The sequence below is a fragment of the Lissotriton vulgaris genome, chromosome 4_1, assembly GCF_964263255.1.
Source record: "Lissotriton vulgaris chromosome 4_1, aLisVul1.2, whole genome shotgun sequence".
Taxonomy (NCBI): domain Eukaryota; kingdom Metazoa; phylum Chordata; class Amphibia; order Caudata; family Salamandridae; genus Lissotriton; species Lissotriton vulgaris.
The window spans coordinates 1,904,904,023-1,904,927,874 of NC_141691.1; the positions used below are offsets into that span (position 1 = coordinate 1,904,904,023).

Below are 23,852 nucleotides of genomic sequence, written 5' to 3' on the forward strand. Positions count from 1 at the left end.
TAGTATTTATTTATGTATTTTTCCTTTATGATTTGTTTATTACATGAGGCTGGTGAGATAGCGAAAGCTGTATCTAGCTCAGACTTAAAAACTAAACTAAACAGCTTCATTTTAAAATGTTCAGCTATACAGGTCTATTCATTTATTCACTCACTCAAACAATCTCTCGCCTGCTAATAATGTGCCATAGAATCCAACGTTTTTCTGTTTTTCCTTTTCTATGGCCCGTCCACAACCTCCTCTTGCTGTTGTCTTACACATATTTATCACAGTGATTTTATATACTTTAGATGAATGGAGCCAACCAACCGTAGTATAATAATATTTGAAATGCTGTCGCCTCGTACGCCGAGTCTTGCTAAAATATGGACGTACTGAATGGCACTCACTGACTGTGGTTTCTCTTTATTGATTTAAGATACGAAATAAACTCATGAGAAGTGTATTCTTCTGTAAATGACTACAGTACACGGTTTATATTTCTATAATCAGTACCTTCAGAGGTATCCAAACTGGGAAACACTCAAAGAAAGTTTTATTTTCACACGTGGTACATCACTTTCGTAACAGGTGATCAAAAGGCACTTCGTTGACAGTATATAAATATCTTCACTTAATTAAAAGGCTAGAAAAGACCTATTAAACAATATATACAATAAAGAGTTCTATACAATTTTAATAGCCAGATACTGTTCTAAATTGCCGAAAGGGACATTTTTCTGCTTTCCCAAAATGACTCATATAAATGAAAATAGTTGAAACATGGCTGAAAACAGAAATAGGGCAAAATCTGTCTAATAAATGTTTTTCCGTACAGTAATGTCTGATTTCCCCTCTTTCTAATCTAACTATATTTAGAGACATGATTTTTGGAATGATAAGAACTACAAAAATCATACAACTGAAGAAAGCCTCATTGTTCATTGTACATTATGCATTATGCATCCTTCATTCGATTAGGAAAATACAATACAAAGCAGTGTTGTGCCGAAACATCGAAGGTTTACAAAAAGTTCTATTCCTTTTTTTCTCAAAAACTGCGCAAGCCCTGAAGCCCTTGTGACGACAGCGACAAGTCCACTGCCCTCAGTTGCATGACAAAATAGTTTTATACCATATGTGACTCGTTCCTTTGTCATCGGATGTTCCTAATAAAATAAAGCCCATACACATCTGGTATCATATAACCCGGTAAAATTGCACGGTGACGTAACACTCGCCGCTGACATCTGCCATGATCTGTAGTCAATGTGTGACTACTGGCAAGGTCAACTGGGTCTTCTGTCGTTCCGAGATGACTTAATTCAAAACCATTCCATTGGGCAAAATTATTAGCGTTTAGAAACAGCATAATTGCGATATAAAGCACTACATAAAATATATAATTATTATTATTGCAACTTCAAGAAGAAAGGAAATGCCAGAACATGTTTGTAGTTTCTTGCCTGGAAAAACCTTACTCACAGTAACTCATTGCAATTTAATACATTTCTGAAAAAGTAAGTACCTTGCACTGTCAAAGGAGGCGAGCATTGATCTGACACATTAGTCTGTTCTATACAGCTTCTTAATAGTGATGCACAATTTCAAAATCACAGATTAAAAAGATCATTTGTCAACCACTAGTCCAACATAAAAGGTGAATTTGCTGTCTTTAAAAAATCTAGCATTCTTAAAAATATATTATTTTCACTTTGTTCGCTATTATACGCATTGCAAGCACATGATACAGCCTTTTCATGAGTTGGACTTTCAGCTGGAAGATGTCGAGCTTTCTTGCCATTTTTCTCCTCGTGTGTAGACTATGTTAGCAAGGCCTTTGAATTCATCTTTGCAAATTGTGAAATATGAATCTAGTGAGAAGAAATAGATTTTATTTGATCAGTTTCTTGAAAAAGCTTCTGGGTCTTGGGTGCAGTCCGAGATATACTTGTAATCCTAAACTTTCTTGCTCACTTTGGAGAAGTTTGTATGTCCATCTAAGTCGAAAGTTAGGCCCCCCAGGTAGAAATCAAAATGCATACCAATATCATGATGATCAGGTAAATCGGACTTCTTGCTATGTTGAATTCTGAAAAAAGGAGACAAAATTAGCTCAAAAAAGCTATTGAACTTGCAAAATACAAACAGCAGCATACGCATTTTTTTATAAGGTACTGTATTTAATGAGTATAAGTGGAGACAAACACAAGGCTGCTTTAATTCAAGATGTTCATGATGTGAAAGTGACTCAACAGACCTCATGGTGGTGATAGTAAAAAGCATGTTAAGAAGCAGAAAGAGGGGCTTTGCTACTCCTAAACTGAGACAAAATCCGAACTTTACTACTCCTAAATGCCTTTTCTGAATACCGAAAGTCGTAAAGTTATGATTTTGTCTCACTTTAGGAGTAGTAAAGTTAGGGATCCTAACTTTACTACTCCTAAATGTCTTTTTTTGAATACCGAAAGTTCAAATTTTGTCTCAGATTACTTTTGGGAATCAGGCCCCCTAACTATACTACTCCTAAATGCCTTTTTTTGAATACCGAAAGTCGAAAAGTTAGGATTTTGTCTCAGATTACTTTTGTGAATTTGACCCAGTATATTTGACATGATGTTTAGTCCACACAATATCTTTTCGAAATACCTATCACCATGCCACGTGATCAAGCAGCAGTAAAACCAGCACAAGTGTCATGATGTGGTGGTCATGCACATTAATTATAGTATAGATTAACAGAACGTTAAAGAATTGTACCAGAAATAGTTTACAAACTCAATATGTGATTCCAAAGACGTAATGCGAAGTGTAGAATAATGAACGAAGATTCTATTTTTTTTATAAATGTTCTTTTTTATATATTGGATGTTTTAAGTAATGTAATGATATTATATAGTGTAATGATTTTAAAATACCGACATTTGAATAAATTTGACTTGACTTGATTCCAAAGAAGTAATAATGGCTGCCAGATTGAAGTAGAAAGCTTTCATTTCCAAGGTCAATATCAATTATGAAACTGAAAGTGCAGGCACTGCATATTTGGTGAGGCAGATTAAAGCTGACCTGGCACTTTTAATCCCCCCATATGCTCACCTGTACCGTTTTGAAGGCTGCTGGGGCTTCTTTGGAGTTGTTGCTGCACATGGGTGCAAACGAAGCTCAGAGCAATGAGCTCCTGCTATAGGTGTCTCCCTAGGACTACAGCCTTCATCCACAGCGCCTCCGTGCCAAGGGACTCAAATGGCCAACTTTCCATTATGATTTAGCTGACCACTTTGCATGAATGAACACACACTGCAAATGTGGAGACGGAGGACATTGTTCGGGGAGTGGAGCGATTATAAGTTGCCTAGCACCGTTTTTCACTTTCGTTCTACCTCCCCTACACTAAATCAGCCCATCTTATAAAATATAGCTAAGATGGATATTGAGTTTATCGAGTATGATTATTATTATTCATACTGTGAGTTTCACTCCCTTCACCACTTAAGGAAGACAGTCAGGGCATGCTATACTGAAATCAAATCTGCTCAGGTCTCGTACTTTGACACCAGAATCAATGCAGCTGCCAACTCCCCCAGAGAGAGATTCAAGATCACAAAAACTCTGCTTGAACGAACGTCTTATGGCCCACCCTCTGAATCCACCAATGAGAGGTGCAATGCATTGGCCAATTACTCTGACACCAAAATATCGGATATTTACCAACCTTTTCAAAATGTACATGTAGGTTCTTACCTCCTCCCCTTGTACAATAGTAAGGAGAGTAGTTCTCCTATCCTTTCTGAATGTCCCCCTCTGACGGTTGATAAGTTCATTGTCTTTTTTAGCCAAATCACTTCTGGGTCCCCCCTGCACCCCCTGAAAATTCTTACTTTTGCGGCAGCAAACATCTTCTTGATCCTGCTCTAAATAGTCAACCTCTCTCTGGATTCTGGAACAGTACTACAACCTCTGAAACATGCAGTGGTCGAAGTCATTGATAAAAAAAATTGATCCCACATGCCAGGGGATCTTTTGCCCAATTTCTCATATTCGAGGCATCAGCAAAGTTGCAGAGAAATATGTTAATAGACTTCTTTCAGACTTCCTTGAGACTAACCCCCTTTTGCGCCACACGCAAACTGGCTTTTGGCCCAAGCACAGTACTAGGACTGCCCTTTTGGCAGTTGTGGAGGATGCTAAAAGGAGATTGACCAAGGACATGACTACCATCGTACTTTTGGACCTGAGCGAGGCTTTTGACACCGTTGATCCTGGAAAGGATTGGCATGGCTGGTGAGCAGGTAAAGCTCTGCACTGGGTGGGCTCCTTCCTGAAGGAACGATCCTTCCCAATATTTTATGAAGTTTGCTCCTTAGACATTTCCCCAGTTACCTGTGGAGTGCCACAGCCATCTTCCCTGAGTCCCATGTTATTTAATGTGTATCTGCAACCACAGGCGGATATTACCTTTGAGATCTCCTTAGTCTCTTACGCAGATGACACACAGCTGTTTTTTAGGTCGAGCAGACCTAAAAAGCATGCGAAGCATGCTTTGTCTGCTCGACATCTTTTGCTGGCGTGTCTGGGGGAATGTGAGACAGCGATCACCCACGCGCCTCGCTGTCTCAGATTCCTCCTCGAGGGCGCGCACGTCGCCGTGCACATCCCCTGCCTGCCATTCACTCTCAATCACACACAGCCACACTCACGCATGCGCGCACACACACATACACCCACGCAACACAATGCATACAAACACACACGAGCGCCCATGCACGCACGCACATACATACATGCAGAGACACCCCCGCACACATACACACACAAGAGCACTGAGGCCCCCCCAGCCCTTTGGAACTTACCGGGCCAATCTCGGGGGACTCCACTCGCAGCACGCTCCTTTCCCGGGGCTCCCACTTGGTCAAGGGAGCCCGCAACACTTCCGCAACCTCCTGCTGGCGGCCCCGGGGCTCTCCACCGCTCACAGGAGCCCCGGGCCGCAAGACGGATTTACGCCTCCTGCCTCCTTTCCGGTCCGAACACGGCCACGCCCCCGTCACAAGGCGACCTTGCCTGACTTCCGGTGCGGCCGTGGCCGGATTCACTTCTGGCTTTCAGTTTCCCTCCCCCTGCCCCCCTCGGCTCCACGGATCCAGATCGCCCTGGAGTTTCTACCCGCATACACTGGACCGTTCTTCTTCATCCCACTTTCACTGATTGTTTGGGGTAATATTTCGGCTCTGCTGTATTTGCGTGTAATGCGCATGTTACATACACGCAATGTCGAGTGCGATAAGTTCACGCTGTGCAGTGGTTGGAAATATTTCATTTGACATTGAACTCTCTGAGCTGTGAGGTCCGTGTGATATTACACCGACTACCAATCAGGGACGATTAAGGCAAATTATGACCTGTTCATATATATAAAGTACTCACTCACTCGAAATTATTAATGTTCTGACCGTTCACAGGTCATGAGTATACATTTAACACTCAGTACACAGCCCTGAGTTTCAGCCCCAGGGAGTAGAGTGTTTCTGGCATACCAAGTGTTGGGCACTTTATGGTGACTTGGTACCCTGTGTGCTGGCATTGGCCTGATCAGCAGAGCAGGTATTCTGACTCAACAGTGTCACTCTGAAGTCTTGCATCTGGGGGGAATCGTGTAAAGATGCCTAATGAGACCAGATAAGGACCCATCAGTCTGTGCACCCCTGTTCGTGCACACCAGAGGCCAGCCTAGGCTCCAGAGCAGCCTTTGTAATCACACTCTAGGGGTGAGTTTAAAGATGACTCGTGTGTGTGTGTGGGTGGAGGGGGGCACACTATCACCCTGTGACCCCAGCTATACTGGCTAGTTCAACTTCTCCCCTTTTAAAGGAGCCACCCTTATCTTCAATTAAAACCTTATCTTCAATTAAAATATTGCCGTATTGTGTCAATTCCTGGTTATATAACCAAAGCATCTCTTACTCCCGGGCTTACCCGATCCCCTTTTATTTGTGACACGTGACTCTCTCTCCCATTCTCACCCTCAACCCACATTTCCTTTCTTCCCCTCTGCAGTGCTTTCACACAACGTTAGGGCGTTTAAGCACTGCACAATTACTCACCTTTACACATTAGCAGGTGCCCACCTCCCATATGCTGTACACTCGCCCTATGTCTGGTGCCTACTGCCCTCTCATGTCCTTCTCTGCCTTATGTCTTCTTTCCGCACTCAGCGCTTTAAAGCAGAGTCGAGAAGGGGTAAAGCCCTATAGAAACAAGCATTTGCAGTGCAATAGGGCTCACATTTGCAAGAATTTGGGCAGTTGACATTGTAAATGACAATGCCTTTTATTCACGTATTGACTTTTTAAAAACATAAATAAAAGACATTGACATTTGCACTGTCAATAGCTTAAACTCTCGCAAATGCGAGATATATTGCATTGCAAATGCTTGTTTCACTTGTTCCTGATGGAGATCCCTCAAACCCCACCTAGGGACCTTGTTAATGTTAATGTTAATGTTAATGGGTGTCTTATATAGCGCACGGCTACTCCAAGGAGTGTCCCGGCGCTTTCTGACCCACAGCTGAAAAGAAAGATGAGGAAATAAGGGACAGACCAGTTATTGACTGTAAAGCCAAGTTTTCAAGGCCTTTCTAAAGGCCAGCAGATTGGAAATGCGGCGAAGATCCACGGGAAGGGAGTTCCACAGTTTAGGGGCGAGATGTTTAAACGAGCGACCACCTATCCTGGCTTTCCTAATGGATGGGACAGTTGCCAGGCCAAGAGATTCAGATCTGAGAGATCGAGTGGGCTTATAGAAAAAAAGCCGTTTCTGAATGTAGTAGGCCCCGACCGAGTGGAGAGCCTTATGGGCCAACGTAAGTGCCTTGAAAACAATCCGCTTCCTGACAGGAAGCCAGTGAAGGGAGAGAAGCAACTCCGATGCCCTAGCATGGCGGGGTAGGCCAAAAATGGCCCTTGCCGCGGAGTTTTGGACCACTTGAAGTCTTTGCAGGAGGTAGTCCGGAAGACCGAGATAAAGGACATTGGAGTAGACGAGCCTAGAACAAATTAAGGCCTGTACCGTCAACCTCCTGTGGACCAGAGGAAGCAGAGGGAGGAATTTGCGCAGCATTTTTAACAGACCGAAGCATGTGCCCGTGAGACCTGTTATTTGGGATTTCAGTGAAAGGGTGTTATCAATTTTGACCCCAAGGTTTTTGGCCACCGAGGAGGAAGATGATGGAGGTGACATACTCACCGGCCACCATTCCTGCCAAGGCGGTCAACCTGACAGCCAAAGAAGAGCACCTCCGATTTGTCAGGGTTGCACTTGAGGCTGCTTCGCTGAAACCAGTCAAAGACAGCCCCAAGGCAGCCACGGATGCTCTCCCCGTCAAACTCCGCACCCTTTTTACAAGTGAAGAGAAGCTGTGTGTCGTCAGCGTATGATATGATCTGGGCACCAAGAGAGTCCGCCAGTACCGCCAGTGGAGTCATAAAGATGTTAAAAAGGGTCGGGCTAAGCACCGACCCTTGTGGGACTCCGACCTCCATCGGCGGCACCTTGGCAGAGTACGGGGGGGCCCAGGCCACTTGTCAACGACCCGCTAGATAGGATCTCAGCCAGCTCAACACCATCCCTCTGAGACCGATCTCATAGAGTCTACTCAAGAGTGCCTCATGGGGGACGGTGTCGAAGGCCGCCGACAGATCTAACATCACCAGCATAGCTCTTCCACCTGAGTCAAGAGCTTCCTTGATGGCTTCATTTACTTCCAAGAGAGCGGTCTCAGTGCTCAGATTGGAGCGGAAGCCTGACTGGGTGGGGTGGAGTAGACCATGGTCTTCCAGGAAGAGGAGAGCACAGAGTGGACGTGCTTCTCGACGATCTTAGCTAAACTAGGTAGGAGAGATATTGGTCTATAGTTTACATGCTTTTCCGGATCAAGGCCAGGTTTTTTCAAGAGTGGAACAACCATAGCCTTTTTCCAGGCCGGCGGGACAGTGCCACTTGTCAAGGATAGATTGAGAACAGGATTTATTAAAGGGTTCAAAATCTTGGCATTACTAGCTAAAAAGGTCGCCGGACAGGGGTCCAATGGAGAGCCTGATTTGATCCTGAGTAGGAGATCCAGAGAAGTAGATGTAGACAGAACTGGAAACTCCGATAAGACAGGACTGGATTCAGATGAAGAGGACAAAGGATTACAATCAGTGAGAACTGAGCTGAGGTCAGAGGGAGGGAAAGATTCTTGAATCAGTTTGATTTTAGTAGTGAAGAAATTTGCCAGCTCATTTACCCAAGGTTCAGAGAACTTGTGCTGAACTGCACTGGCTTTGGAAGAGACAAACTCCTTGACAATAGTGAAGATTTCTTTACAGGAGTTTGATGCTGACTCAATTCTGTTGGAAAAATAGTTCTTTTTTGCCTCCAGAATATCGGCGTGATAGGACTTAATAGATGATTTATAGACGGACTTGGCTTCCGCATCGTATTGCTTCCGCCAGAGTCTTTCTGCTAACTTACAGTTACGCCGAGCCAGAGCAAGAGACTCTGAGAACCATGGCGCCGAGCTACGCTTGGTGGATGAGCGAGGTGTAGAGAGTGGAGCAAGGTCATCTAGCCTCTCAGTCAGCCATTTCTGTAGCGTATCAAGGTCACTCTCCAAATGACCTGATAGAATGCAAGGATATTCCTGATATGCTTGAGCGAGGCTTTCAGGAGTGACTTTATGGTAAGGCCTACTGGGGTGCCTGAGATGGTTAGAGTTTGTACAGGATGGTTTACTTCTGCCCTGAATTAGAAAACAGATCAAAGAGTGGTCAGACCAGAGAACAGGGATGGGACAGGTCGTGATAAGGGGGATGGTGGAAAACACTTGATCCAAAGTGTGACCCTTATCATGAGTCGCACTCGACAAGTATGGAGTTAGACCTAGAGGGGCGGTGATGTCATTAATTTTGATTGCATCACTGTCTAACTCAACATCCATGTGAATGTTAAAATCCCCTAGCACTATACAGTGTTCACCCTTCAAGCAAAGAGTGGTGATAGCTGATTGAAACTCATCAAAGAAAGAAACCCCCAGGCCAGGAGGTCTATAAATCAGGAGCCCAGAGAACGATTGATGAGGGGACAAAGTGATGGAAAAGGCAAGAGATTCGCAACCAGAAATAGGCAAAGATGGTATGACTACACAAGTGAAAGATCTTTGAACTACAAGTGCGACCCCTCCACCCTTACCCAGTGATCTATCCTGTCTGTAAAGTATATAGTCCGGAGGAATGGCTGTCGCGATATCCGGGTTGAAGACTCATTGAGGCAGGTTTCCGTAAGCATAAGACATAATGGTTTTTCGGATGTCAACAACTCAAAAATGTCTAAGGCGTGCCTATGCAGAGAGCGGGTGTTAAGTAATAGGCACTTGAAGTTGTTAATGGGGAGTAAATGGGACCCCTCAGAAGCCCGGTAAATACTAGGGTACCACCCACAGCCTTGTTTTGAACAGATGGTCAGCTGACAGATAGAACTCAGGATTCTAGGGAGGAATTCCTTCCCCCAATAGGCCTTGGATTGGCCCTATGTCTTGGCCTTCCCCCAGCTGCCAAAACAGCAATAAAAAGCTTGGGGGTGTGGCTTGATAAGGCCCTAGCTATGGAGACCCAGGCCACTAATTTATCGGCCAGTTGTTTTAGAATCCTGCGCATGTTGCACAAGATTCTGCCCGTGCTCCCTCAGACCACAATAAGGCTGGTAGTTCAGACATTGATTATTTCATATCTGGACTACATCAACCCATTTTATTTATGCTCTCCTAGGGTAGTTACTCTGAATTTACAAGTGGTGCAAAATGCTGCTGCACCCATCCTACTTGGGAACCCTGGGCAGGAGTCAGTCAGACAGGGCTTGATAGATTTTTATTGGTTACCTGTTGCCCAGAGAATGGAAATCAATCCCTGTGCACTGTCTATGGAGTTTTACACTTGCAAGGTCCTCCTATCCTACACCAGCTCATCACCCACCATAGTCCAAATAGGCCACTCAGATCCTCTGATTTACATCTGGCTACCGTCCCCTCGGTTAGACGAGCAAGAAGTGGAAGACATTCTTTTAGTTTTAATGTGGCAAACTCTGGAACTCCTTTCCCTTGGCCATTCGAAACATGGATAATGAGCTAGAATTTTTCAAGGCCTTTTCAGGACCTGAAAATTTCAATGTGCTCTCTGACCTCCGTGGGATATTCCCTTCCTCATCCAGTGCTGGGATGCCTACGGGTCTCCATCTGCTTTATAAATCCAGTAGCATTATTATTATTATTATTACATTTCTTATATAGCGCCAGAATCGACCCCCGAAGGGGTATCTCCGCGCTTGCATTGGGAACCCGTCCTGGTTTTTCCCTGTGAGATAGCCCCTACAGGGCATCCCCAAGGTGAAAGCCAGGCATCCCGCCGCGTGGGGCCGTTGTGGAGATTAAGCAAGCTTAATGCCCAGAGTTGCAGAGTGTGAACCCATGATTAGGTCAGGCACCGAAGCGAGAATTATCGAGTCCGTGGACATATGAGCTCAACACCCTGCCGCGTCGGGAATCGAACCCTGGTCCCGGGTCTGACCTCTGCTTCAGGGTCTGCCTGCTCTAACCAGTGAGCCACACTTCTCCACCATAACATAACATACTAGACTCAGTTTGACTGCTCTCTATTGATACCTTTGAGAGGCATGTTTACAAAATGAACAATTTATTGAAATGGAATGAAATAGTCTTAAGCCCTGATACGTCATTGGCCAACTCAGAATTTTTTCCTATTATGTGAAAATATTGGACTAAGTTTAAGAACAGGCTCAAAATACGTAGAAAGTCCTATTAAAAGACAAACGAACTAAATAAGCTCTAGTGGGTGCATTTCAGCCATGGAACTAGAAAATTCCCATCTAATTTCGGCTTTATCACTCCACCTAAGAATGCTGGAAATAAACACTACATACTAACGGGGCATGGCCCACAAAACAGTGCCATTTCTCTGAGAAGGGTAGTTCCTTGGCCTTGAAATCAGGATGCTGCATTGTGCAGGAGTTGTCCTGTGATGCAACTTTTCTTTCCCAGCCACTGACAGGCACCTCTTTTCCAGCTTATATAGGGCTAATTGACTTAGATTTGGATATCTGGCCATTCTCCTCATGGTATCCGACCTGGCAACTTCACCTTCTGGGCTTCTGGGCTTGTGAGGTGGCCAAAGTGGTGGGAACCAAAACCACTGCTATCCTGCAGTGCAGCTTTATAGGCAGATTAATAGGATTGCAGAACAGAGCTGCATAATGCAAAACGGTTGGCTGGGCTACACAGGCCATGGAAGGAGTAGGGGTGTTGCTGCATGGGTGGCCTGGCATTTGGAGTCAGGTGATTGTAGAGGAGAGCATGCTTTAGGCCTAAGCAGACCAGACTTGAGCCTTAGTACACACTGCACCAGCCCAAGGAGCTGGATCCGAGGCCTAGCTGACCCGGCAGGTGCTGGGGACACAACAGGCTGTGAGCATCCGGAGAGCCCCTGGCGCTGTGGAGGAGACTGCACCTGCCGTATAGGAGACACAACATCAGGTCAAGTCTGGCAACTGTCAGCACTCCAAGTAAGGGGTGGACGTAGTGCAAATGAGAAGGGACGGGTGCAGAGAGTATGTACCGCGTATCCCTCATTTTGACCACTGCTTTGACAGTTCTGACCCTCTAAGTGGGATTTCTGTGCACCACATACTTAAAGACTCCCATTTTTCTTAGACCCCTATGTCCCTGCCTCTCTTGGCATCATCCACATTTTCCTTTTACTAGCCCTTGCTACTCTTACTCCCCTTCTTGGTACCATTTCCCTTTGCACTCTTTCCAGCCTTACATCTGGCCTCTTCTTTTCTGAAACAATGCTTCCTTCCCATTATAATCCTTGCTCATTATAATGGCCTCCCCATTTACTGGTACTCTGTCCTGGAAAGCCTTACAGGGGGATCCCCCTGACCTGGTTTGTAGGCTTTTTCGCCTCCTACTCTAGTCTGGCGTTCGTTGCTCTTCGCCCTGGCCACCCACCTGCCCCTCTCCAATGGCACTTACCTGTCCCTCTTCCATAAGTAGCCATCTGCCCTTCTTTCCCAGCACCCACCTGCTCTTCTTCCATGACAATCCCCTAGCACCCAGCCATCCTTCTTTTCTGACACCCCCTGGTGAACTTATGTGAGTTCAGTGGTGGGTCTGTATGAGGGCAGAGTAAGCATTGCCTCATTAGTGCAAAGGTGTGACACAAAGGGGGTAAAGGGGCCTATTGAGTGCAACATCAGCTGTTAGTGGAGTGTGAGCAGTGTACCTGTGTGGGTGGAAGATGAGTGGGGTGCCCATGTAAGCGATCATTAGGTAAATGTCTTTATTGAACCTGAACTCTGCCTGCATTTGCTAGTGACTTCACTCTCATTCTCTGCTTGCCACAGCTTTTCAATCTGCTGATTGAGCAGCTGGAAACAAGGATTTGACTCACTTCCCAGGATTGACCCCCATCAAGTAAGCACTTGGACACGCAGCGGATGTGCACCAAAGGCAAGTCTGTCTGCGCCGGTCCACGACCATGCTGCACCTTGCGTCAGAACCCCTATCAGTTCTGTTCTAGAGAGTAGCTCCTAAACTTGCAAAACTATGGTAACTCATCGAAATGTATATCTTTTATTGCATTCGATGAACTTTACCATAGCAATAACAATAGCTGCACCTCATGTGGAATTATTTAAGATCACTCACTGCACTCATCTGTAGTTCAGTCCCTGTCCCTCCAGCCTGCCATCCCCCAGGGAAGTGAATGTCTCCAGGAAGGCCAAATATATGGGATACCAGAATAATACCAGGTCTGTTGTTAAGAACAATGTGGACTTTGCAGATTTTATCAGGACACACAAGCCTGAATGGGTCTTTGTCACCAAAACCTGGGAAAAGAGGCATCTGTTCCTGGCCGGGTGGACACCATCCCCCCAGGCTTTACAATTTTTGGACTCATAAAAATAAGTACTCATGCTTCATGGAACCGCTTTCGACTTTGACCTACTGTGAAGTGTTACACTTTTCCATAAGAATAATGCCTACCAGCTCATTTGTTGGACCTACAGCTGCCTTAAAATCTGAGCATGCGCACCTAATGGAACCACACCTAGGGAAACACAACCTCATGATCCTAGGTGATTTGAACTTCCATCTGGAAGACAATACATGCAAAGACTTGAGGGACTCTGGGACATTTTGACATGTTGTGGACTCTCACACCTTGTCACAACACTCACACATGGAGCAGGCCATACTTTGGATGCCATTTTCTACGACTCTTGCCTGAAGGCCTTTGAGCCCCTAACACTAATCTGGTCCAACCACCATGCAGGCCCCTTCTCCCTTTCCTGGCCTCATATACAAGAGGTTCCTAACTGTGTGAACAACAAAATGCTTAAAAGAATCTGGTAAGGGCTCTCCCAAGAAACTCCATCTCTGGCCTTAAACAGCTGCAACATGACCGATCATGAGGACGTTCAACTTGCAGCCATAGAGTTCTCCTCCTGGCTCACTTCTGCTATCAATACTGTCACTCCCATTAGGAATTTGCACACACGTAGGAAGCTACTGACTTCCTCATGGTTTTCTGAGAGGCTTAGCCACCTAAGACAATCCTGTGGTCTCCAAAAACAGGCTTGGCGTAAAAGCTATGACCCGCAGGAAATGGCCCCCTACAAGTTGGTTAGGGGTAAATACAAAGCTGCCATTAACCCCTGTGCTGCGGCGGCTATTCCACCGCAGCACTAAGAGGGCGGAGGGACCGTGCGGCGCGCCCATGCTGGTGACGGAACCGCTCCATCACCAGCCGCGGTCGCGCTGTGCTCATGACGGAGCGGTTCCGTCACGGCCGCGTCCGCTTAATGGAACGCTCAGCGCAGGCGCGGAATCCGCGCCGCGCAGGCGTGCCGAGCGGGCCGTGACGGAACCGCTCCGTCATCAGCACAGCGCGACCGCGGCTGATGATGGAGCGATTCTCTCACCAGCAGGGGAGGGGTTAAATAAGAGAAATCCCTTGAGTGAACCAATAAGTTTGAATCAGCCAAATCTTCTAGAGATCTCTTCAAGCTGGTCAATCTGCTCTCCGTACCCTCAGGCTCCTCCAGCATAGAAGTGTCTCAGGATTTCTGTAATCGAATTGTGAGGTTTTTCAAACAAAAATACTCAATATCTATAAAGAACTTGATCTCCTTAATGCAGAGTCCCCTACCTCTCCCCAATGGGACACCTATGCAAAGAAAAGTCCACCAGAGACTATGGTAACCAGGGATAGTCTGATAGCATCCCTCTCTTGGTTTACTCAGTTGACACCTGAGGTAAGAGTCTCATCTACTTAAGATGAAGTCAGGCTTGCCCTTTGAACCTTGCCCTCCTAAGAATTAACGACATTCGAACCATTGTTGATGAAGGGCAGTCTGATCCTTTTGGATCTCTCTGCAGCCTTCGATACCATCTCCCCGATCCTGCTGGTGGGACGGCTGAAGGAATTGGAGCTCACAGACTCAGCGCTCAAGCTTTTAACTTCCTTTCTCAGTGACAGGTCGCAGACAGTAATCTTAGATCAATTCTTTTCTGAGCCTATCATCCTGCCATGTGGGTCTCCTCAGAGCTCCTCCCTGAACCTGACCCTATTCAATCTATATGCTAAGCTCATAAGGTCTTTTTGGGTTTCAGCCTCTCTCGTAAACTGATGACATGTAAATCATTGTGTCCATCACCAAAGATACAGAGTCCATTTACATCAACTTTAGAAACTGCATGCAGGCAGTATCCATCTGGATGCCCAAAATGAACTCAGACTTAATGGAGACAAGATTAAGGTCTTGATCTTTGGGAGCCAACCATCCATTTGGAATAATTCCTGTTAGCCAGAAAAGCTAGGCCCGTAACCCATTCCCTCTCATTCAGCAAAAAATCTTGGAGTGTTGGTTGGCATCAATCTGTCGTTTGACCTGCAGAATTCTCAGGAAAGATGCTTCCCTATATCTCCCTTTCAACAAGCAAGCAAGTGGCCCTTGCAATGATCTCATCCAGTTTGCACTATTGAAATGCGTTTTACCTGTATAGTAACAAAACTGCTGTTGCCAAGCTACAGCCGGTACAAAATGTGGCAGCAAGACTGATTCTCAATATTCCTAAATCTCAATCAGTCTCTGCAGACATATCTAAGCTCCACTGGTTACCTGCGGACAAACTTATTGTCTTTAAAGCTCTATGCATTGTTCACAAGGCATTGCGCATCATTGGGCCTGAAGTTCTTAAAACCACGTTTCAATAGTATACTTCCTCCAGACAGCTCCAGTCTTCAAGCCATAACCAGGTGCTTGTCCACAAATGTCGATAGGCAAAGATGGGGAAGCAGAGCTTTCTCAGTGACAGCAGCCTGGCACTGAAATTTCCTTCCCCACCTCATCATTAGCCTCAAGAATCACACCCCATTCCAAAAGGTCTTAAAAATGGGGCTCATCACTCTCTAAAGGAGGTTTCAAGGTCACTTAACGCTAAAACGCCTTTTTTCGGCTGTGCTCCCTCCCCCAGGTCTAACCGTTATTAGCACCTGGATGCCTTTAGACCTTTGTTTGCACTCTATGAATCCTTCTTCATTTCATTTCATATCTTTTGGACCATTGTCAATCTGGATTTCATCCCTACCATACCACTGGGTCAGCTCTAATCTCTGTCTCTAAGGAGTTTTGCTTGGATCAAGGTGGAAAAGCCGGGTTCATTCCTATAGACCTTAGTGCTGCCTTTGACACCATTTCTAAACCTATGCAGCAACACACTAACTTCAGCACACTGCTCTTAGGTTTCTTCTTTATTTTTGTCCAAGAGGACTCAGGCAGTCTACTTTGCTCCCTTCCATTCAGCCCTCAAACTAAGAAGCCTGGAGTAGTGCAGGGTTCCTCTATAAGACTCACTATATCATCTTTAGGTCTCCCCTGTTTGCTAATAATTTTTTTTATTTTTGGGTACAGTTTATTCTTATGCTAACGGCACCTCAATTATCATTTCTTTCAAGGATGAGTACCATTCTACCACTGACAATTTTCAGACCTGTATGTCATCTGTAGCCTCCCTGATGTCTACAAATGCACTTAAAACTCAATGGGTACAAAATGGAACTCCTGATACAGGAGTCTCCCTTTGTCGTGTAGTTCCTATGAACCTATATAGGCTCTGCATGTTTAGACAACATACACTGCGGGCTTGCTGTCCAAACTGATTCCTGTGGGCTTGCTGTCCAAACTGATTCCGGACAGCCCCCAGAGTATGTCAGCCTGTATACCAGCTAGCTCACAGTGCCACTAGAAACCACTCTTACCAAGGAGAAAATAGTTCTTGGCAACTATCAAACATGACAACCCTGATCCCTCAGAATCGTGAAAACAGTGCTACTAGTCGATCGGTCATTCGTGCTCACTTTGTCTCGGAGAGAGTTACACAGAATAAACGATAGGGACATTTCTCAATAAGTATTTATTGAACCAGCGTCATTCTAGTGTAAAATAGATGTGCTGAGACAACCATTAGACAGTAACAGATTATATATGATTTTAAGAACTAACAGAGTAAAAGGAAGGTAGATTTCTACCATACTGCTAAAACGATAAATACAGGCAAGTATTAGAATACATGACAGTAATAAAAGCATACTCCTACAATGCTACCCTAACTAGATGTACGTAAGTGTACCTAGCATGGATGTGGGTGTAAAGCCAAGAATCCCTCTAGGATAAAGTCAACCCTATTACCTGAAGTAAGAGACTGTGGGACCCCGTTCTAGTCTCGAGGTGGACAACCCGCAAGAGATGTCAGACCACTGCGAGTTGGAGTGTCTGCGTGCAGGAGCCTCATTGTCTCACATCAGTGTGTCGGCATGAATGTCCTTTTCTCCTCTCTCTACCTTAGCAAGAGATGGTGTATATATACCCAAAGTGATACCCCTTGGGGATATACCTTGCTGTGTCATGTCGAACTAGGATGACAGAAGGAATAACCCTTGTACATAGTTATTATGCAGGAGGTGTTCGGCCTGCTGTCCAGCTGTGATTCCAAGAAACTTCATGCATAATGATTAAGGCCTTTCGGAGAAAACCCCAGGTCCTCTCGTCATTGCCTCAACTAGGTAAAAGGTCAGTCCTAAGAACCGTTCTGTAGTACAATATGAGGGCAATGAAGGTGAAAGGTGCATTTAGTAGCTGAGCCGATATTGGGGTACCTGTATGGAACATAACACCTTCAGTTGGACTTCTAGATGGTAGCCCTCTCAGTTAGGACTGGGCCTGACTCCCAATCTTTTAGCTAAGAACCTTGGTGTACTATTTGACTGTCAACTCATTTTCTTTTATCAAGTGACCAAAGTATCTTCTGCCTGTTTCTTCTAACTTAGACTGCTTCTTACTCTGGTCCTTTTGGAGCACCATGAAAGAGTTGTCTGGTCCCTCATAATTTTTCGCCTGGACTACCAAGTTGTTTTGAACAATGCACAGGACTTGGTTACCTAATAAATGTGTTTAAACTAGTAAACTACAATTCTGATAGGTAATCCATATAAACCGCCCAGTGAGGCGTGATGGTGCTTTGGTGATTGAACCCAAAGTTACTTTGAAGAAAGTGTGGCTATAAGAACGTTGACCCTCCCTCGTCAGGAGCAAAGGAGTGAAGAGCTAAATATATCAATACCCACTGATGATTTAGCTAGTTGGGACATAAACATAAAGTCACTCCATGGTATGAATGGAAGCATTGTGTGTGAGTAGGGGTAATTCCTCATGCATGCATCCTAATATGAATGGCGGTGCCTCCAAGATATCGCCACCATATTGAGTCCCTTTTTCGCCCGGCCAGCAATCCGACCGGCGGAAAAGAGGCGGACAGTCTTCCCATCTGCCGCTGTGCCCCCGCCATACTAATATGGCGGGGTGAACCAGGGAAATTTGGCGGGCGGATCGCCACCACGGGCCGTCATTGTCCATCGCCGGACAGGCGGTGGTGATTCGCCCAATATCATAATGGGCCCCTTAGTTATTTTGTAAAGTGCATGGATGCCCAAAGGCTTCCCAGCGATGAGTAGTTGAGCTGCAGTGGGAAACTATGCCTGTTGAGGTTACGGGGGGAATAACCATGTCTTAAGCTTTTTCCTAAATCTGAATTCCTCTTCTAGCAGTCTCAGTTTGCGGGGCAAGGCATTCCAAAGTTTTAGGACCAGACGTGTGAAAGACTTGCCGTCCCATCTTGCTCTCTTGATTCTTGTGGTTCTAAGGAGGTGATCTTGAGATGATCTGAGAGTTCTGGTGGGGACATGTGGCAGGACCAGACCTCTGATTTTAGGGGGACCTCTGTTATTTATTGCCTTATGTGCCACGCAAAGGGCTTTGAATTTGATTGTTGCATCATCAGCCAGCCAAAGATGCAGTTCCAAGTACTCCCTCACTGATTCGTGAATTGGAGTTTTGAGGAGCCTAGCTGCCGCGTTCTGCAAGGTCCAGAGTTGCTTTATAACATACTTTGATGAACCCAAGAAAAGGGAATTACCGTAGTCCAGGCGTGAGACCACCAAGGATTGAATTACCGTTTTCCTTAGATGCTCAGGGATAAGTTCCAAGACTTTCCGGATCATTCTAAGTAATCCTAAACATGTGCAAATCAGCTTTCTTGCTTGGTTGTCCATTATTAGTGCTTAGTCCATCCATATTCCTAAATTCTTGATGGGGCACTTGTGGACAGGGGAGTTCCTCATAAAACTCGGCCAACTGGACAGAGGTCTGGGGACAGCGTTGTTCCCCAGAATCATCAGCTCTGTTTAGTCACCATTTAATTTCAAGCAGCAATTGGACATCATGTAGCCACTTTTTCCAAACAGGGTGCCTCAACATAACATTAATTTTATGGTGCCCTAGCAGGTTAATAAACTGGGAGTGTTCTGCAGTTTATGCTATTTGTTTAGTATATCCTTTTTGGTGATAGCAGGCCTATATAAAGTCTTGATTTTATTTTTTGAACCCACATATGTTAATGGACACATCAACATAGGGGATCCCCAGATCATTAGCATGGATCTCTGCTTGGGGATAGCTGCAGGAGGGCAATCCCCAAGCAGAGATCCACCACTAGACACCAAGAAGGGGGGAGTGGCCCCTTGACAAGGGCCTTTCCTCCCCCAAGGGGTTTGGGCATAATCAGTATTTCTGCCCCCCCCTCCACCCCCGGGGGCAGATAGGGGCAATAGCCCCTGGGTGGCAGAAAGCACACTAGAACTAGACACAAAGGATTTTTTAAATGTAAATTTAGGGGTGAGGCAGCCCAAAATAAGCTCGCAAATGCCCCCACCCCCAAACAAACTTGATAGTCTTTCTGCCCCAGGGGAAACTGGGAGCAGTTCTGCCCCCCCCCCCCGCCCCCAGGGGGGCAGAAATCCCACTAGGCAGGGATTATTTAGTTTGAAAATGTAGGGGGGGGGGCTGCCCAAAATGGGCATGCCAATGCTCCCACCCCCAAACACAAATACCCGGAGACGTGGGGGAATGCCGGGTGGGTGAAAGTTTGCAGATTCCACATCTTTCCCACACAAGTGAAGTATCAATTTTATCGAGAAACTTGGGGGAATGCTGCGTGGGTGGAAGTTTGTGGCTCCCCGCAGATTCCAGAACTGTCCATCACAGAATTGTGAGGAAAATGTGTTTTTTTTATACAAACTTTGAGGTTTGCAAGGGATTCTGGGTAACAAAACCTGGTGAGAGCCACACAAGTCAACCCATCCTGGAATCCCCTGGGTGTCTAAGTTTAAAAACATTCAGGTTTGTTAGGTTTCCCTAGGTGCCAGTTCAGCTAGGGTCCAGAATCCACAGCTAGACACATTGTGAAAAAAGGGTCAGTTTTCCGTGGAAAAATGTGATATGTACGCGTTGCATTTTGGGCTGTTTCCTGTGACAGGCACTAGGCCTGCCCATACAAGTGAGGTACCATTTTTATCGGGAGACTTTGGGATATGCTGGGCAAGTGGAAGTTTGTGGCTCCCCACAGATTCCAGAACTGTCCATCACAGAAATGTGAGGAAAATGTGAGTTTTTTTTTTTTTACAAACTTTGAGGTTTGCAAGGGATTCTGGGTAAGAGAGTCTGATGAGAGCCACATAAGTCACCCCATCCTGGATTCCCCAAGGGGTCTAGTTTGAAAAAATATACAGGTTTGATATTTTTCCTAGGTACCGGCTGAGTTAAGGTCCCTCAACCTACAGCTAGGCACATTGAAAAAATGTGATGTGTACATGTTGTGCTTTGAGCCGTTTCCTGTTGCGGGCACTAGGCCTAACCACACAAGTCAGGTACCATTTTTATCAGGAGACGTAGGGGAACACAGAATAGTGGAACAAGTGTTATTACCAATTGACTTTCTATGCATTTCTGCCTTCAAAATGTAAGACAATCTGTTTAAAAATAAGTAATTTGGAAAAATGTCCTCCGATTCACAAGCTAGTATGGGTATCCACATATTCAGACATGTGCCAATAACCACTGCTTCTAAACTCCATAATTCGTTCAAATTTCGGAAATTCATAGGTTTCCTTGATACTTTTCACTCTTTATATTTTACCAAATTAATTGCTGTATACCCAGTTCACAATGAAAAACCATTGCAGGGCACAGCTCAATTATTGGCTCTAGGCACCTTGGGTTCTTGGTGAGCCTTCAAGTCCATTAGGAGCCTGTCAGACAGTCAGAGGCCGGCCCGTAATCCATATGGAAACGTTCCGATTACGATGCTCGGTTTCCAGCAGGCTTTCCATGCTGGGCTTTCCAACATGGAAAGCCTGTCGGAATGAGAGTTTGGAGGCCCCTAGCAGGGCCCCCTTCTGGTTGCAGCCTCCGGTTAGGGGCCTGAGCGGGCACCTGTGGTGGCCCCTTGTTGATCCCTGCACCATGTGGTAGGCACTTTGCCACGCAGTGCAGGGATGAACATAAACTCCCAGTTTCCTATGGGAGCTAGTGCTACAGCCGGTTTATGAGCATAGCACATGCTCCGATCAGGAAATGTGAGTATATGACCGCAGCATGTGCGGTCGCATTGTAATTAGGTGGTCGGGACCACTGACCAGATGTCGATCGGACCTGTATCCATGACGGTTGACATCGTGATAAGCCCCTATTTTTTTGTTTGTGTTTTTAGTAAGATAATTTATTATGTGTGAAATTGTTTAAATTTGTCTTTTTAATTGTATTAATGTCTAAACATGATGGATTTATAACAATTTTTAGCGGCAGGATTGTGATTTAGGGGATAAAGGTGGGAAGATTTTTAAGAAGTTTAGATTTTTTTGTGTAAATTAATGTAACTTATTTCAATGATATACAATTAAATATTTTCAAAAATGTGCAAATTATTTTCTTTCATTAATAATTGTTATAAATAGATATTAATTATATTCAAAATATTGTAAGTATTAAAATAAATATTTAACTTGCAAAAAAGAAAACATTAAAATATATTAAAATAAAATGTATTAAAGTTAAATAATTTAAAACATTTTTAAATAACAAATTCCAAATGTATAATTTATATAAAAAAAATTAATAGCTGTAGCATATTTTGAAAACAATGAATTTTGAAAATTAATATCGTAAAAATATTTATTTTTGAATGCTTTAAAAAAATTGGTTTGATATACTTTTTTAATTTTGCGGTTGTCCATTTGGGATTATTATTTTATATTTTATTTTATGGTTCTAAGTTTGGGAATGGTAGCAAGTATTTAAAACATTATAATAATTATTCTTTTATATGTTAATGTTTAATTATGAATATATAGGTTTTCAGTTTTGGTTACTGTGTTATTAAGTATGTTTTAGTTTATTTTATAGATCAAAAATTATGTTTCAGTGTAGAGTATTGATTGTGTATATAAATGTTTTAGTATTTAGCCCTTTGCATAACATGTTTTAGATTGCAAAGGAAATAGTAAATTTCACTCCTTTAGTGTCCATCACCTCCCCCAAATTGTGTTAGATTGGAGTGGGAATAGTACATTTCACCCCTTTAGTGTCTAAAACCTTCCCCATATTGGGTTAAATTGGATTGGCAATTGTAAATGTCACCCCTTTAGTGTTCAACACATTCCTGAAATTGGGTTAGATTGGAGTGGGAATAGTAAATGTCAGCCCCTTAGTGCCAACATCTTCTCCAAATTGTTAAAGATTGCAGTCGAAATAGTAAATGCCACCCTTCATTGCCCAACACCTCCTCCAAATTTGTATGGATTGGAGTCACAATAGCAAATGTCACCCCTTTGGTGTCCAAGACTTTTCCCAAATTGATGTAGATTGGAGTGGGAAAGGTAAATGTCACCCCTTTAATGTCCAACATTTTCCAAAAATTGATTTAGATTGTAGTGGGAATAGTAAATATCACCCCTTTAGTATCCAACACCATCTCCAAATTGGTGTAGATTGGATTCAGAATAGTAAATGTCACCCATTTAGTATCCAACATCTTCCCCAAATTGGTTATTATTTGAGTGGGAACAGGAATGTCACCCTTTTAGTGTCCAACACCTTCCCAAAATTAGTTTAGATTGCAGAGGGAGTAGTAAATGTCACCCTTTTAGTGTCCAACACCTTCCCCAAATTGGGTGAGATTAGAGAGAAAATAGTAAATATAATCTCTTTAGTGTCCAACACTTTCTTAAAAACGGCTTACGTTGGAGTGTGATTATTTATTTTCATAATTTTAAAGTAAAATCCTTTGTTTAAATTGTATTGGCATGTAGTAGAAATAGTTTAGATGTGTTGATTAGTTGTGTTGGTGTTCAGAAATATAATAAAAACTTGTTAGTGGTATGTTGTAATAAATAATATAATTAATTACATATGTTTATAAAATAAAGATGTTACATGTTTCTAACTTTATTTATGTTTTCACAGTTTATTTAATGTATATTTTTACATTTTTAAACATATTTCAACTTAAAAAACACTTTCTACATAAATAAATAAAGAAAACATTTTATATTACATTGTTATTGTTACTTAAAAAATGTATATCATATTTAAACTGTATTGTTTGTCCTACATTTCCCACTTTTTCCCACTTGTTTAATTTTTTTTCAACATTTCCTAAATTATTGTATCTACACATTTTCAACATCATTTTAGTATACATTTTCTAGTATATACTAAGTAATTGTATTTATTTTATACTATTTTAAATTTATACTTTACAATTTCTAACAACCTTTTTTGATATGTTTAACATCTAATAATATTTAAAAAATTTCAATACATTTATTCAACCTTTTTAAATTATTGCCTATTCATTTATATGGGGAGATAGTCTTTTTTTAGTTTAATTTGGCAGGCCTTTTATTTTACCACTTCCTTCTATTTTTTAGTCTATTTGGGTCATTTGTATTCTATTTTCCGGTGAACCAAGTTGAGGTAAGGTGCTGCTGTTGTCAGAACAGGTAAGTCCTTTTTAAAGGTTTTTTAACGGTTTTTAGTGTAGGGGTGTGGGGGGAAATCTAGATATTAGCTATAGTACTTTTTTGTACATTTGGTATATTAATAGTAGTGTTTTTCACTAATATGTAGTTGTTCGTTTTCATGCACTGTTTAAGTAATTTATCGTTATGTTTTGTTATATTATGTTATGTTATTTATTTTATGCTGATTGAGTGTAATGTATATGTATATTTGGGAATGTAATGTGTTTTGCAGTTGGGTTTTCATTGTTATTTTAAAGGTTTTTGTCTACGAACATGTCTTATGGGCAATGGGAGTTACTGTTTTATTTTTAAGGAAATCAATTTTGGTTTATATTAAAC

The 23,852-nt window shown here is 43.5% G+C and overlaps 1 protein-coding gene across 2 annotated transcripts in view; it reads right to left on the reverse strand.

Annotated features, from left to right (window-relative positions):
* Positions 1 to 391: 391 nt before the first annotated feature.
* TMEM71 (transmembrane protein 71) overlaps positions 392 to 23,852 on the reverse strand; it is a 221,822-nt gene continuing 198,361 nt past the window's right edge. For both annotated transcript variants that reach the window (XM_086966232.1, XM_086966230.1), the window contains one exon: positions 392 to 2,071. In XM_086966232.1, coding sequence (XP_086822358.1) covers positions 1,992 to 2,071 — 80 coding nt within the window. In that variant the 3' untranslated portion in view covers positions 392 to 1,991. The remainder of the gene's footprint in view (positions 2,072 to 23,852) is intronic.